General features: G+C 44.2%; 1 protein-coding gene and 1 long non-coding RNA gene across 5 annotated transcripts in view; one reads left to right on the top strand and one right to left on the bottom strand.

Moving 5' to 3' along the window:
* The window catches only part of LOC112487224 (uncharacterized), a 16354-nt gene extending 3074 nt beyond the window's left edge, over positions 1-13280 (bottom strand). Inside the window, exons 1-7 of one of the 3 annotated variants that reach the window (XR_003050120.1) lie at positions 12910-13280; positions 12411-12527; positions 12092-12283; positions 4127-4495; positions 1576-1754; positions 975-1043; positions 785-877 (exon numbers count right to left, since the gene is read on the bottom strand). This is a non-coding gene — a long non-coding RNA (uncharacterized LOC112487224). The other 2 variants (XR_003050122.1, XR_003050121.1) reach the window with 2 other exon arrangements.
* Positions 4169-12485, top strand: prdm1c (PR domain containing 1c, with ZNF domain). 2 transcript variants are annotated; one of them, XM_008313096.3, is made up of 7 exons: positions 4169-4297; positions 5238-5504; positions 6883-7002; positions 7948-8200; positions 10485-11470; positions 11583-11711; positions 11906-12485. In XM_008313096.3, the coding sequence occupies exons 1-7, from the start codon at positions 4271-4273 to the stop codon at positions 12461-12463; spliced, it is 2340 nt and encodes a 779-aa protein (XP_008311318.1). In that variant the 5' UTR covers positions 4169-4270; the 3' UTR covers positions 12464-12485. The 2 variants fall into 2 exon arrangements, with proteins under 2 accessions (XP_008311318.1, XP_016888897.1); XM_017033408.2 differs by lacking the exon at positions 4169-4297 and having other exon boundaries at positions 4503-5504.
* Positions 13281-14623: the final 1343 nt, after the last annotated feature.

Genomic DNA, 14623 nt, shown 5'->3' with positions numbered 1-14623 from the left:
GCATAGGATGTTGTTCAGGAGATGAAGCAGGTTTGATTCCAGGTTTCTTTGTACTACATGTTATGGAGTCCCTGGTTAAAATACATTAAAAAAACCACTACCTTAATACACGAGATGTACAAGTGCATGTGATATTTAAGAAAAACATCTGCAGTCAGGATGCCCTCTGTCGGGGTTTTCCGATTTTTTCTATTTTTGGAACTTCCATCCATCCACCAAGCCAAAAACAGAGCCAGTAGGTGGCACTAATGCAATTAAAAAGTGTAAAAACTACCATTAAAACTTAGAGTGGTCCTCACTACAGTCATTCTGACCCATCATTTGACCCTGGAAGCTGCGTCTCTTGTGTTTGTTTTCTTTTGTAACTACACCTTTCTATACAGCAGCACGGAGTGTTAGTTTCAAATGGATTATTTTGCAGTTTTTCTCCTTTCATTTGTAATTGTTGTTTAAATTACTGAAAAACTTTAAACATTTCTAAAAAAAAATTAATCACAACAAAAAGACAGACATCTTGGATTGTAAACAGAAATGGAGCAACAGAGGAGCAGGAGTACACAGTATAACAGTACATCACAGTAATGATTAGAGAGAGTGAAGGCCTTTAAATAGAGAGTGCTGTGGATGAGTGGAGACGATCGTGTGCACCGAGGGTCAGCCAAGTACAGTGACACGGTTTGGCTTTCTGCCCTCATCTCTGTGGGTGGTTTTAGTGAGGATTGGAAAAGACATGTGCTGTGAAGTGCAGTAGCATTCCTCTCTGCACTGACACCAGGATAATTACCCTCGGCCTGTCAACAGGAGATCACCCACCGGCGGAGGGGAGATGGTTGGTGGGCGAGGTGGGGGTGTCAAAAATATTTCTTCAAATCCAAACCTGAATGGAAAAGAGAAGAAAACGTCACAAACATTTCGTCACAAACAATCATGGACTGTATGTAGGAATGGGAAAGAGCCAAAGACGGGACATTTACCAGCAGATCTTGGATACAAGTGGACCAAGAATCTCTCCCCCATTACAGATGTCAGAAGGTCCAGGTCTTCTACAATGAATAAAAACATCAGTTTGTAAAAACCATCGCAGCTCGGAGGAGAGTGAAAACAGACAATGGTTTGTCCATCCGTCAATCACTGCAGTGATTGATGGACGTTCTGTCCAACAGGACTCTGGATGTGTCCTGTTGACAGTGAACTGTTGACATTGATGAAGCCCACTCTCCCATATGAGCTCACAGCTGTCAATCATACACAGGGTCAAATGGGGTTTTTTTTTCTCCACATTCAAACCTCACAGAAACACATATGTATAATATATGTATATATATTATATATTCTATTCTAACTATTACCAGGTATAAATATATCTGGACAATTTGCATTAAATACTCTCTATTTAATTATACAAATGTTCATGTCTAGATGTACCTCTGGGCTGAAGCTTAACAGTGTTTGATTATTAAAAAAAAACAACAACAAAAAGAAAAACCTCCCGCAGTGCTCCATCGAGAAAAATATGGCAGGAAAAAGAGAGTTAGTCATAGAATGCGGAACATTTCTTTCAGAGTTGTCCATTACTGTAGGGCTTGAACAATGGAGGCGGAGGTGGAGGTGGAGGCGGCGTCCAGCCTGTCAGCTTCAAATGGGTTATAAAATGTCTTCGGTCTCGCAGTCTGGGCTCTGAGATCTTTGTCCTCCTTCACGGGGAGGTGACAGGGTAGGAGTGGTTGCCTTTGGACCTGCTGCGAGAATTGACCCTGGGCAGGTAGAGAGTGTGACATGAAATTACAGAGCTGAAGCTGCCCATGCCATTTACAGTGGTTTTCTCTGACTGTGGACATTTACTGCCGTGGCTACTGTACAGACAAGACAAAAAAATAAATCAAATTTCTTCACATTTAAAGTTAAGTTGGGTGTATTTCTCTTCTTTCTGACTAAGGACTGATTCATTTCTGTTTGCTTACTCTTTAATTCTTCAAACCTCTACTAATTGTTTTAAAATAGCTTTAAAGTCATTCTCACTAATGCGAACCCTCTTTGAACTTCAGGGGAAAATTTGTGACTCGAAACGATACACGTTCTCAAGAAGAAATGTAGTTTTGTCGTCTTCACAAATGACTGTACTTTCACAGCTCATTCAATAACTGAATTCTGCATGTAGATGTTTTTTTTTTAATGAAAGATTCTCAGGATTTATTACAACCTCGAGCAAAAACAAGTGTCCTTAACTGTACTCTAAATCATACGTTTCACTGTTTGTTCCTTTCATGTCTCCATCATTCAGCTCCTCACCGTCTTCATCTGTCCTCGGAACAATAAAGACTCAAATATCACTCAAACCACCGCACGATTAACCACACAGATGGAGAGAGAGAGCCTCTCCACAACGCTCAGACACAGAAAAAAAAAATCCTGTTTTCACGTTGGGAATTACTCAGACGGTAATAGATGAAGTGATAAGACAGTGTTAGACTGAGAGGCTGGATAGGAAGGAGGGGGGAGACAGAGGGTGAGGGGGATGAATGAAGGCTGAATAGAAGGTGATGAATGAAATGACCGAAGGCAGCAGGAAACAGAGCAACACCCGGAGAGGGAGAGAAGTGGATTTTAAATTACATGGTGGCTCATGTCAGCAGCCATAATTAGTAGCTTGGTCAGGTGTTGTGAGTGCTACAGGAAGCAGCGAGGAAGGACATAACACCACAGAAGAACGGGAGCCCAATCAGCTGCATGGAGCAATATGAATTTTCCTCCACAGAGGAGAAAGTGAAGAGTGTGGAGAGACGGAGCGTGAAAAAATGCACGTCTCTCACAAGACATGCAAACAAGTCTGTTGTTCACTGCAATTTGTGTGTGTGTGTGTACGTGCCGTGTGTCAAACGTGTGGATGACACACCTGAGCATTCAGACGGCTCTCAAAGCCTGCGGCCAGGAAGTCAAGACAAATATTGTCTTAAGAGAAAAGAAACAACAAGATGGAAGTGATCCTGGATTTAAAAGAACAAAAACATGGCAGAAGTTTTCATACAGAACTCGTCTCAGAACTCGAGAGTCCTCCTGTGACAACGCAGGACAAATTGAGTTGTCGTCCACCACCTTGATTTAAAAGGCAGAGCGTTAGAGTGAAAATCTTACGTTAATAACTCGGATAATATTTTCAAAATATATATATAACTGTTTATATTCCGAAGCTTATGTTACCTATTTGCCAAATCTTAGATTATTAGTAAACCTTAGCTTTTTTTTCCTAGCCCAGCTGTCTTTAGCTATTTTTTAAATAACATATTTAGAAGCTAAATTAAAGTTATGCTTCAAGTTCTTTTTTACACAGAATAGTATCAGAGTTTTAAAAAATATTTGTATTCATTTTAATACCTTAATTGTGTAAATATTTAGCTGTTTCTGTTTTGTTACTTTAGCCGTTAAATTGTCTTAGTTGTTAGCTTTGAGTTAACAATATGCCACAGATTATTGTGGTTCTGTTTGGTTAGTTTTGTTATTATGTTATTTTATAATAATATATATTCTCATGTTATAATGTTTCATAATGTTTACAATTACGGGCTCTCCAACATCACACTTTCACCCACTTTTCCAGCTGATGTTGAGTCAGTCTTTAATCTGCAGTCGGAGAATCCTCTCTGTGATACAATTTAAGCCCGTCAGCAAACAAGCGTGACGTTTTTTTTTTTTTTTTAAATGTCAGCTTAAACTGTGGCAAAGTGAACTTTTTTTTAAATTTTTGAATTTCAAGTTCTGCGTGTGAAGAACACAGTGACCTCATGTTGTTTATTTTTGCTCTTCTCACCTGAGCCGGACAACAAAACGTGAAAAAGTGTTCAGAGGAGGTTGGTGATGATGCATTTGTCTGATCCGGACATAGCTATGTGACAGTCAGCCTACTCCCCCCCTTTTACCCTCCCCCGGAGAAAGCAGCCTCACACAGCCTGAGGCAGCAGAGTGTCATTCATACATACATACATATACACTCACAAACACTCTCCAAGGAGGAGTCATGGGGCAAAGGGGAGGAGGTGGAGGAGGGAGCACGAGAGGAAAGGGGAGTGTATCTCTCTCTCTCTCTTTCTCTCTCTCTCTCTCTCTCCTGTTTTGAGTCTATCAAACATACCTTCACCTCCCTGTAAGAGGCTGGAGTACGAGTCAGATGCTGCAGTTGCAGAGTTGGTGCCACTCAGGTAGACACCCACAGAGAGCAGCATCCGTCTGATCACAGACTCCCGGCGTTCCAAGGAGGGCACGGACAGCCTTCCCTATGTGTGGCTCCTCTCAAGGCTCCACGGTAAGTGTTTGGATTTATTTTCATTCTTCTTTCGCCATGAGATGTGATGAAACTGGAGGTCCCTGTGTGGAGTCAACCTGTTGCACGGCCACACAGCTGTGTGACTTTTGACTCATGTCTCAATTTCTCAGATCATGTTTTCTGCCATGTCAGTGTTCAGCAGTTTCAGAGTGACTTGACGGTGAGAGTCTGAGTCAGCTGTGGTGGGGAAAAAAACAGTATATGTTTATAAAAATATAGGGGTAAATTTGCATCTATTATCATCTTGTTGGATTTTGGATTTTTAAGGTAGACGAGGCCGGATTGAAATTATGGAACTCAAATTATAAGTGAATAAATTATAATACTTCTTACGAATTAAAAATAAAAAGGAGATAACACTTTGAAAAAAGACACGGACAATAATGGGTTATATGCTTTAGGCAAATCTTGGGGGTTGTCTTCAGGAGGAAACTCTCTTATCTGTCACTATCTAGGCAGCAAAGTGATGAATAATTTTAACAGTGACCTCTTGAACACACGTGTCAAGAAGAGTTTAGGAGAAAGACTTCAGACCTACCAAGAAGAACAAGACTGACAGGAAAGCAACAGACAAAAGAGGACGGACATTCATAATCCGGCTCTTTGCCAAGTCTGTGAGTCGGAGGAAGTCTGAGCACGAGGTTTCCTTGTGAAAGTTGTCCTAGGAACCTTCCCCGGTCGTAGATTCGGATACAACAGGACATGTGGGACACAGAGGACCGTGGGGCCACACCGGACAGTCCCACTTTGAAGTTGGCTGTCTGGTAATTCCAACTGATGGCAGGGTTTTCTACAGGTGGCCCTACCTTGATACTGATACTATGATGTATGATGTTTTCCCTCAGCCACTAGGACATAAAGTCCCTTCAAACTTTACAGAGCGATGGACATAATCATTCACCTCCAAACTCTCCTCCAGGTCTCTTCATCTGCCACCCTTCAGTTTCCCAGAGCCATGTTGAACACAGAAAGTTCACCACAAAGCGACGGCATCCCCGCTGTGACGATGACACAGCCGCAGGATGTGGACATGACCTTGTGGAGCGAGGCAGAGTTTGAGGAGAAGTGCACGTACATTGTGAAGGACCAACCTCTGGAGCAAGAGTCCGAAAGCGACGGCGGGATAAAAGCCAAGAGAACTTTACCCAGAAACCTGGCCTTGAAGCGCCGCAACGGCTCAACGGAGGTGAGCTCTAATTTATGTGCAAACAGGCTTCTGGGGCTGCTTTATGTCTCCTCTTACTCTGACTACTCCTTGCGTCAATCCGGCTTCCTTCCCTCTACTCATCCATCCTCAGGCAGGAAGTACTCCACATGTTGTTGTCTAATTTCAGCCCTTCCTCTGCATCCGTGTGTGTGTTCAGGACAGGGACAATAGCCGAGCCCCTCAGCACACTGCCTGAGGTGCCTATGATTAGACGCTACCTTAGATTCTCAACTCTTTTGTCCCAGCATGCAATTACACCATAAAGCTGAGCTCACAAGCTGGAAACGATCTCCTGCTTTAAGAGTTTGGCTGTAACAGTTGAACATCGCTTCTTCTTGACTACTAAAATGACATGAGGTGATATTTAAAAAAAAAAAGAAAGAAAAGAAGCACCATTAGGCTATAGGTGGCTGTTATTTAAACACTCTAGTCAGGTGAAACCAGCGTTGGTTACCACTTGACCCCATGTCTGGAGTCAGGACCAGAGATCGGAAACAACACACACTACTCCAATCCCAGTGAGATAGACCAAGCACGCAACAGACACCGTGCTGGTTCTGTGACGAAAGAGAGATGAAAGAGGGAGAATACATTACCATCGCTCCGGGGGGGTTTGGTCACAGAGCTCAAGGTGCAGTTGACTGGTCGGGGTGTGCCCATGACACCTTATCCTCTCTTCCCCACCCTGGAGGCCTGAGACGCAGGAGTAAGTTTCACACCTGCAGGTAGCTGAGCAAGAGTGGTGGTGAAATTTTAATATGGTAAGAGACACTAAAGGTAACCCAGGAGAACGGCTTGTGAAATATTCAGTGTGAGAAGGCAGTCGTCCGTAAGGTCACAGCCTTTTGTCCCAGCGTTTTCTCATTTTGACTGTTGAGATTTTGACTGGAAGTCTGTTTGTCACACGTGTGTCCTCAGGTCAGTAATTTTCTGGTGAATTGTCCTGACCTCATGGTTAGTCATCAGGAACAGATAGAGACAGGTGGTGATGACTAGAGCAGGAAGACTCCCAACCCCGCTGAAGTCTCTTTCCCAATGTGTAGAAAAATTACAACTGAAAAGAAATGACTAAGACAGATGTTTGTTCCACCATAGCAAGCAAAACAGTCACAGAGTATTGTCTCTCCATCCCTCCTCCTCTTCCTCTATTCATTCTACAGTTGATAACCTGCCAATAAAATTCAAATTCGAAACATTTTTCTTTTTTCTTACACCAACACCTTCATCGTCTTTCTGCAACTCGTGCTGCTTTCTGAACAAACCCCGGCGTGTACACCTGATCATTTCACTGTAAAACAAGTGTAATTCACTTCGTGACCTACTCTGTGGTCTGATGATTCTGTTTCCTCTAAAACAGGTGCTGGGAGTGACAAGTAAAGAGCTGATTCCCAAGGGGACACGTTTCGGCCCCCTGGTGGGAGAAAAGTACACTGACGAAACCCTGCTGACAGGCGCTGACAGAAAGTACTTTTGGAGGGTGAGTGCGTGGCATTAGGATTTTTCTTCTTGCATGTGAAACTCGTCAGCTTTCGTGTCAAAACCCTTCACATCCTGCGTCTCCAGCTGGAGCCGCTGCGATGGCAGCTGTCGTGGCACAAGCAGAGAGTTGTGGTCAGAATCTGACATCCTGAAGATATGTTCAGCTCTCTCTGTCACTGCTCGATTTCACTAAACGGTTTCCAAAAGAGCATGCAGTGTTTGCCAGTGTTCTGTGCATGGGTCTCTGAGGTCACATTACACGCACAGCTGTTTGGTTTCTGTGACGCAGCGTTTCTCTTCTATCTGCGCCTCCCTCAGCAGCGGTGTCTCTACCAGTAAATACACCATCTACATGTCCACGCTCTACCAGACTCACAAACTCTCACACTGACTAAGCAAGGAAGTGGCTTTGAGCCTGAGAACTGCTACAGACTCAGCAGAGTCAGGACGTCAGGACATCGCGAACAGGCGTGTGTTTTAATTTTTCAGCTTAGAGTCAGCAACCTTGAAATTAGGCAACCACAACCAAATCTTACACTAGCCATAACACACACACACACACACACTTTGTTTTTTAACTCAGCCATGACTCAAGTGAAAGCAAAGCATCAAAGAATAGACGTATTCATCCAAAGGGAAGGAGAAGGGAGTATTTAAATGAGCTGAAGCTAAGCAATCTCTCAGTTGGGAGGATGGTCGATGAGTGTGTCCGTGGGCGACACAGACGACCTGATAGTACTACAGTTCAACCATACACAGAGATAAATGACTGGTGCACCATAACGACAGAGAGCCGATAACCTCAGCCGAAAGACGACGCAGTATTTCTCATAAACACATCAGGAAACCGTTGACATCATGGCTGAATATACAGGGCTCTTCGCCCTGACTGACACATCAGTTTCGTGATCATCATCGTGATCTGCGTTGTTCCTTCACACAGGTCTTCTCAGACGGGACCTTACACCACATCCTGGATGGTTTGAATGAGGAGCACAGCAACTGGATGCGTTACGTCAACCCAGCCCGTGCGGTGGAGGAGCAAAACCTGGTTGCGTGCCAGAGTGGTTTGAACATCTACTTTTACACCGTCAAAACACTGCAGCCTGGCCAGGAGCTGCTGGTGTGGTACTGCCCCGAGTTTGCTCAGCGCTGCAACTACCCTCCTCTAGGCCGACTGGCCATGGACCGCATCGGTAAGTTTGTATGTTGGAGTCTTAAAATAGGCCAGAAGTGCTGACCCGATCAAAGTCAAAACAGTAAATGGACAGAGAAAACACCTTCATTAATGTGATGCATCGTTACAACTGACCAAAACACTGGTATTTAAAAGGGCAACTTCACTTCTTGTTGCCCTTTAAAGGCACATTATGTAGAAAACATCTTCGAGCGGTTCTGTAGTCATTTTGGATTAGTGTTAGTAAATATAAGGGGCGTGTAACTTCTTCACTTCCCATGTAGAGGATTGACCAATGGTCATCAAATGTTCTGTTTAATTTGAGATTTTATTGGTAGCATTTTTTTTTTTAAGTTCCATCGCTGCCACTTATCAGGTTTATTTTCCACTGGGAAGTAGTTCTTACTATAAATATCTGAACTGCAGAACCATACAATATTCTCTGTTCTACGCTTATACATGATTTTCCAAAATGAGTTCCTGCCCTCCAGGAAGTCTCCACTTGGAGGCCTCATTAGACCTAAACCTGGTTAAAAGGAAATCAAGGGGTCGGATTAGGTTGGAGGGACAAGGAGTGACTATGATTCAGTCTAATTGTAGGTGTCGTTAACAGAAACTCTCCCTGTGCCCACGCTCTGGGGACATATCTAACACGCATTGTCACCGTGGAGCGAGGCTGGCGATCAAAGTGCCAGTCGAGCGACAGACTCTTTGTGTGTGGTTTAAGAAGTTACTCAGTCACACCCACTGTCCCTTTTGTTACCGCGGGACACAAAGGAGGAGAGTAGATTCCCCATAACAGAGAGGTCCTTTATCCCAGGTGTAGCAATACTACCAGAGTAAAGTGAGACCAATTCTGGAAGTTTGTGCAATGTTTCAGTGCCTTTAAAAAAAAAACAAAACAAAAAAAAAAACTCCACAAACTGTAGAGACACAGAGCAGGAGCTCATTCAGAAAAACTGGGCTTTCATTCATAAAAATCTATGCAAGCATGAATAGAAAGGTAGCACACACACACACACACACACACACACACACATATATATATAGTCACACACCAGCGTCTGTCTAACCCGCTGACAGCGTTTGGCACGAGGTGTCGTATTTATTTTGCTCTTATGGAGGAAAAGAGGTTGGAAGTGCTCGACTGACTGGTTGAACTTCCTGACAAGGCAACTCAGTGACAGACTGATATCTCACCGAGCGCCTGCTGTTTGTTTGCTGAGAACTCACCCCTCAGGAGAAGAATGGGGGAGGATTTCAGAAAAGAGCACATGGTAGATAAGGTGGAGGGTTGGAGGGGGGGGAGATATTGGAAAACTCTTCTCTGTTTGTCAGACGGTGGTGTGAGATCCATCTCTTTGTCACATCATGTGTGTAGATTTGAATTATGAGGCTTTGATATAGTGATAAAAACACAACAAGACTGAAGAGCTGGACGTGGCATCTGTTCCGGCTGTTTCCGTTGAGATTGAAAGTGTTCAAACTGACCAGCCCTCTGAACCAGCACCGACTCGGAGTGTCTGAACGTCCTGTATGCTATCTATATCTGGATCAAACAACCTATTGTTTCACTTCTGGTGTTCTGTTTCATGGGATGCCAGGAAGATGTCTGGTAGACAGTCACACACACACCTGATAAGAAACACAAATTGCTATCTCCTTTTCTTTAATGCACAAATGAAACTGGTCAAACCAGAGCCGGGCACTTTGAAAGTGGAGATGCGCTGCGATTACACAAAGGGACGCACGTACAAACGATCACGTCCGCGTCGCAGATATGTGTCACTTTGATGATTCTGCCGTCGCCCGTGACGTGGACTTAAATGATGACGGGCGTCACTTTTTCCAGGGGTTTAACCGTGGCCTAAAAAACACTTGACATTTCCACGTACAGTTGAATTCAGGCTTCGTTCAACTATTTTCATTTGACTGTGTCGAAATGAGTAAAAGTTCACATTCCTCTTATCTGATTTAGAGGAAAGAAAACAACGTGCGTGTGTGTCTAACAACACCTAAAAGTTCAAGCTGTGTGTCAGAATCACTTCACAGTATTTGCAGCTGAAGAGAAACAAATGCTGGTTAGCAACAGCCCTGAGGAAAAGTCGCCTATTTCTGGTTCTGAGGAAATTCTAAACCCAGAACATACTGTATGACCTTTTGGACACATAGTGTCATTTTTAACACCAGAGAGGGTAAAATGTATTCAACTTTCTGGTCGAGGTGCGAGTTTCCACTGTCAACAGAATAATTTCCTCTGTCCCTGAAGTGTTAATCACTGCTTGTTGTTTTTCTGCTCACAGAAAAGAATCAAGCGCAGGAGAAAACATCTGCGAAAAGAGGACACAGCGTTTCAGAAATCCTGCGTGATGAGCCGTCCAGATCCAAGACAACCTGCCTTGGACATTTGGACAATCCTTTGTCTCAGGAGAACCTCCCACATGTTTTCCCCCTCTGTCCTCGTGTCGTCTATCCAATCCAGACAAACTCGGAGTCTATCCATGGCCGCAGATATTCACCTTTGTCAGCCCTGCCCACATGCAGCCCCCTAGCAGCCAAACGACCAGCTCTAAGTCACCCTGTTCCCTCCATTATACACTTCAATCAAGGCTCTCTTACTGGCAACCTTTATGAAGAACCCAGTCCAGTCCACCATGCCCTCAGACCCTCTCCTTTTTATCTCCACCAGTATCCTAACAACGTTCTACCTCGAACATCCCTTTTTTGCAGCGACCGAATAAAACCCCATGCAGCTCTCTCGTCTCACCTACTGCCTTTTGATGGATACGCACGCTTTTTCCACTCACTGACCAACAGACACAAAGACTTGACTCTTGCACTATCCAGTACCAAAAAAGACCTTGTTCTTTCACCAGCCAGCGAACACAAGGACAATCAGGACCTCACATCCAACAGGACGACCTACCTCAGGACCCCCTACGATGAACGCACAGATATCAAACATTCCTCTGCGAGCAACAGGGATTCAGATGCCACTGTGCCTGCCACATCCATGGCCACCTCAGTCCCTGGAGCACTGCCATCTCTTGCCCCTGGAGGATGCTCGCCACCAGCGGGCATGGCCGCCTCCTCAGACTGCCTCCCTTCCAAACCCACGTCTGCTTCTCAGGGCAACTCCGAGGTTGCAGTAGATCTCAGGAAGACCAAACGAGGGAGGCAGATCATTGGCTACAAGACTCTGGCTTATCCTCTCATCAGGCAAAATGGAAAGATCCGTTACGAGTGTAATGTTTGTGGAAAAGTCTTCGGGCAGTTGTCCAATCTCAAGGTTAGTTTTTATATTCCATCATCTCACGGGACTGAAGAAAGCAAAAAAAAAAAACCCAAAAACTTTCATCTGATTATAATATACCTCATCATTTTTTAATTGCTGTCCTTAGGTGCATCTGAGAGTGCACAGTGGAGAACGTCCTTTCAGGTGTCAGACCTGCAGCAAAACCTTCACTCAACTGGCTCATCTGCAGAAACACTATCTGGTTCACACTGGAGAGAAACCGCACGAATGCAAGGTACGTTTTCTACTATTCTGTGAAAAATGAAAAAAATAAAAAATAAAGAGAAACCGCACGAATGCAAGGTACGTATTCTACTGTTCTGTGAAAAATGAAAAAATTATTTGTTTTATTATTCTACTATTCTGTGAAAAATGAAAAAAAAAAGTTTTATTAATATTAGTTCAGTAATGAACCTTTATTTTTTACAGGTATGTCAAAAACGCTTCAGTAGCACCAGCAACCTGAAGACCCACCAGAGGTTACACTCAGGGGAGAGACCTTATCAGTGTAAGCACTGTCCAGCTCGCTTCACACAGTTCGTCCACCTCAAGCTCCACAAACGCCTCCACACTGGTGAGAGACCCCACCGTTGCCCCCACTGCCCCTGTGCCTACCTGCACTACTGCAGCCTCCAGGTTCACCTGCAGGGCTTCTGCCCACTCTCTCCGATGATCTCTCACCGACACTCACCAGAGGAGCTGCACCGCGTCAACTCTGAGATCCAGAGGTTTGACATCAGCGAGGCAGCAGACCAACTTGAGGCCATGGCTGCAGAGGCTGAGCTGGACAAGGGGAATATTATTGCCCTAATTAAGCAAATCGAGACGAACACGTCAGGTCACAGGGGTGATGGCGGATTAAAGACTGAGCTGAACACCTGCAAATCCGCCAAGGACTTGCCGGTGACTCTGACGCAGCACGGAAGCCATTTACCTCTGCATCAGACCAGGATCAAACTGGAGACAAGCTGCATTTCAAAGGCCTAAGAAAGTCCTTCTAATCCAGCCACATAATCCTCACGGGTCAATTTGGTAGCGCTCGGTCACTGCCCTATTTGAAGTAAAGCCTTATCTCAGTCACGGATTGACTGTAGCCTGAACAGAAAAACCATAACATTTGAAGCATAAATATTTAAAAGGTCTGCAACCACTGATTTATTCTCTAATTTATTCTGTTACTTAAATGAATTCAAAGTGTATACAACAAAACGTGTGACTTTCTGTATTTTTATATATATATATAAGATGTGTATGTATACATAGCCGTACAATATTTTCTTTTTTTGCATTTGTGGCTACGCTGTGTAAAACCTACGTGTCTGTATATTTAAGTCTTCTAATTAAAGTTACACTTCACTCAGAGTTTGTAGCGTAAGTGAGCCGTGTAATCACTCAGAGGAAGCCTCAGCTTCTTTGTCTGCACTGTCACATACCTGCCTTTGTCTGAGTGTGATGTGCTGAAGTGGGAGAGGGTGGAAAGGTGACGTGGGTAAACATCCTGTTATGACTCTTGGAATACTCCACACCAGTAAGTGTTAGCTCTTTTACCCTGAGAACACACAGACAGAAACACACACAGATGATGTACTGGTTTTAACCTCTGGGATCTACCAGCAAACTCTGTACTTGCTCTGAGTTATTTGGTTTCGCTCTTCATCAGATGACTGACACCGAGTCAGTAACAGATGACTGTACATTATTTCAGATAAAGAAGCGAAATAAATTAAGCTACAGTAGTTCTTGTTCTGACTTCACCATCTAAGAAAACACTGAAGCATTTGTGCATATTTAGATGTGCAGCGCCTTCCAGACAAAAAAAAAAAAAAAAAAAGTTAAAAATGGATATTTACCTTAAATGTATATTGAACAGTGTGTGCCTGAACAGGCTGTTCAGGCACACACTGACTTCCTGTGTATCCACTGAACCTGGGCTTTGACGGCCGTGTGTCCACAAGTGACATAGATGACAAAGTACACAACAGGAATCCTCACTGACGGGGCAGGTTCTCTCATCTGGTCACTGCAGGACAACAGCTACGTCCCAGTTTTCTTCCATCACTGTGAGAGAAACCATCACAAAATAAATATTCTTACTTACAGAATAATACTAACTTCATGTAACCTGTCTGAAACAGACGTTTTTTTTTAAAAAAAAAAAGAAGCTGTAAGGTCACAGAAATATAATATCCCCATCATGTGTCAATTTAACATGTAGTTTGACTCTACTATATTTGATATCTGGTTATATGACCTGCCATATCAAAATCCAAGCAGCCGTGATGCTTCTGGGTATAACCCAGATAAAGCTGGCTGAAAAAAAAAAAAAAAAAAAAAAAAGAGTTCAAGGTCAGGGGAGCATCTGCCTAAAATTGGTAAAAAGGCTAATAAAATAAATCATGTTTTTATTGTGACAGTGTTACTATTGACTTTATATATTTTCCATTGTTAGAAAAATAAATACGGTCTAATGTGTGCCCCCGGGCCGTAGTTTGAACACACCTGGTGCCAAGTTACACAGGTGATCAGTGTACAGTGACACTGATCTGAGAGCTGTGCCCCTTTAACACTGTACAGTGACGTCATAGATCTGTCGACGGTGGGCAGCGTGAGGAGAAGGAGGAGAGGGCGGAGGAGACATAGAAGGGATCGGATGTAGTCTGTGTGGAAAGATGTCGAGGACCACCATGTCTCCACCGCCCTGCAGCCTCCTCGCATCATGATAAACGCTGCCGGGGCTTTTGCCCGCAGGGTGCCCTCCGCCGCTGCCGCCGCCGCGGCCCGGAGGAGGAGACGGAACGGCGGCTGCTGGATCGCCTGGTGCCAGGCGATGCTGCTCGCGGTGTCGGCGCTGGTCATCGTGGCCGAGCGCACCTCCCGTAAGTCCACAGACGCCGCGGTGCTGACAACGATTATGTTAGGGACAGGAATAAAAGAAAAAGAATTCGTGCTGAAAAGTAACGGTTTTCTCTTGAATTGCACGGTACATTCAGAGCGAACCGCGCAGCAGCAGCAGCAGCAGCAGCAGCAGCCTCTGCTCAGCCATGATGCTCGTAGCCAGTCGTTAAGGATGCTGTCACAAAGACATTTCTACACAATCGATTAATCTGACGGTGTTTATTCAATGCGCTGAGATGTATCGTTTTACCC

This window comes from Cynoglossus semilaevis, chromosome 7, assembly GCF_000523025.1.
Source record: "Cynoglossus semilaevis isolate Cse_v1.0 chromosome 7, Cse_v1.0, whole genome shotgun sequence".
Taxonomy (NCBI): domain Eukaryota; kingdom Metazoa; phylum Chordata; class Actinopteri; order Pleuronectiformes; family Cynoglossidae; genus Cynoglossus; species Cynoglossus semilaevis.
This window is presented reverse-complemented; position numbering and strand designations above follow the sequence as displayed.

Coding starts and splice junctions, on each gene's coding strand:
- prdm1c (XM_017033408.2), top strand. CDS start 5,202: ATGGACATAATCATTCACCTCCAAACTCTCCTCCAGGTCTCTTCATCT. Junction 7,003..7,947: donor ACAGAAAGTACTTTTGGAGG/GTGAGTGCGTGG, acceptor TCCTTCACACAG/GTCTTCTCAGACGGGACCTT. Junction 11,471..11,582: donor GGCAGTTGTCCAATCTCAAG/GTTAGTTTTTAT, acceptor TGCTGTCCTTAG/GTGCATCTGAGAGTGCACAG.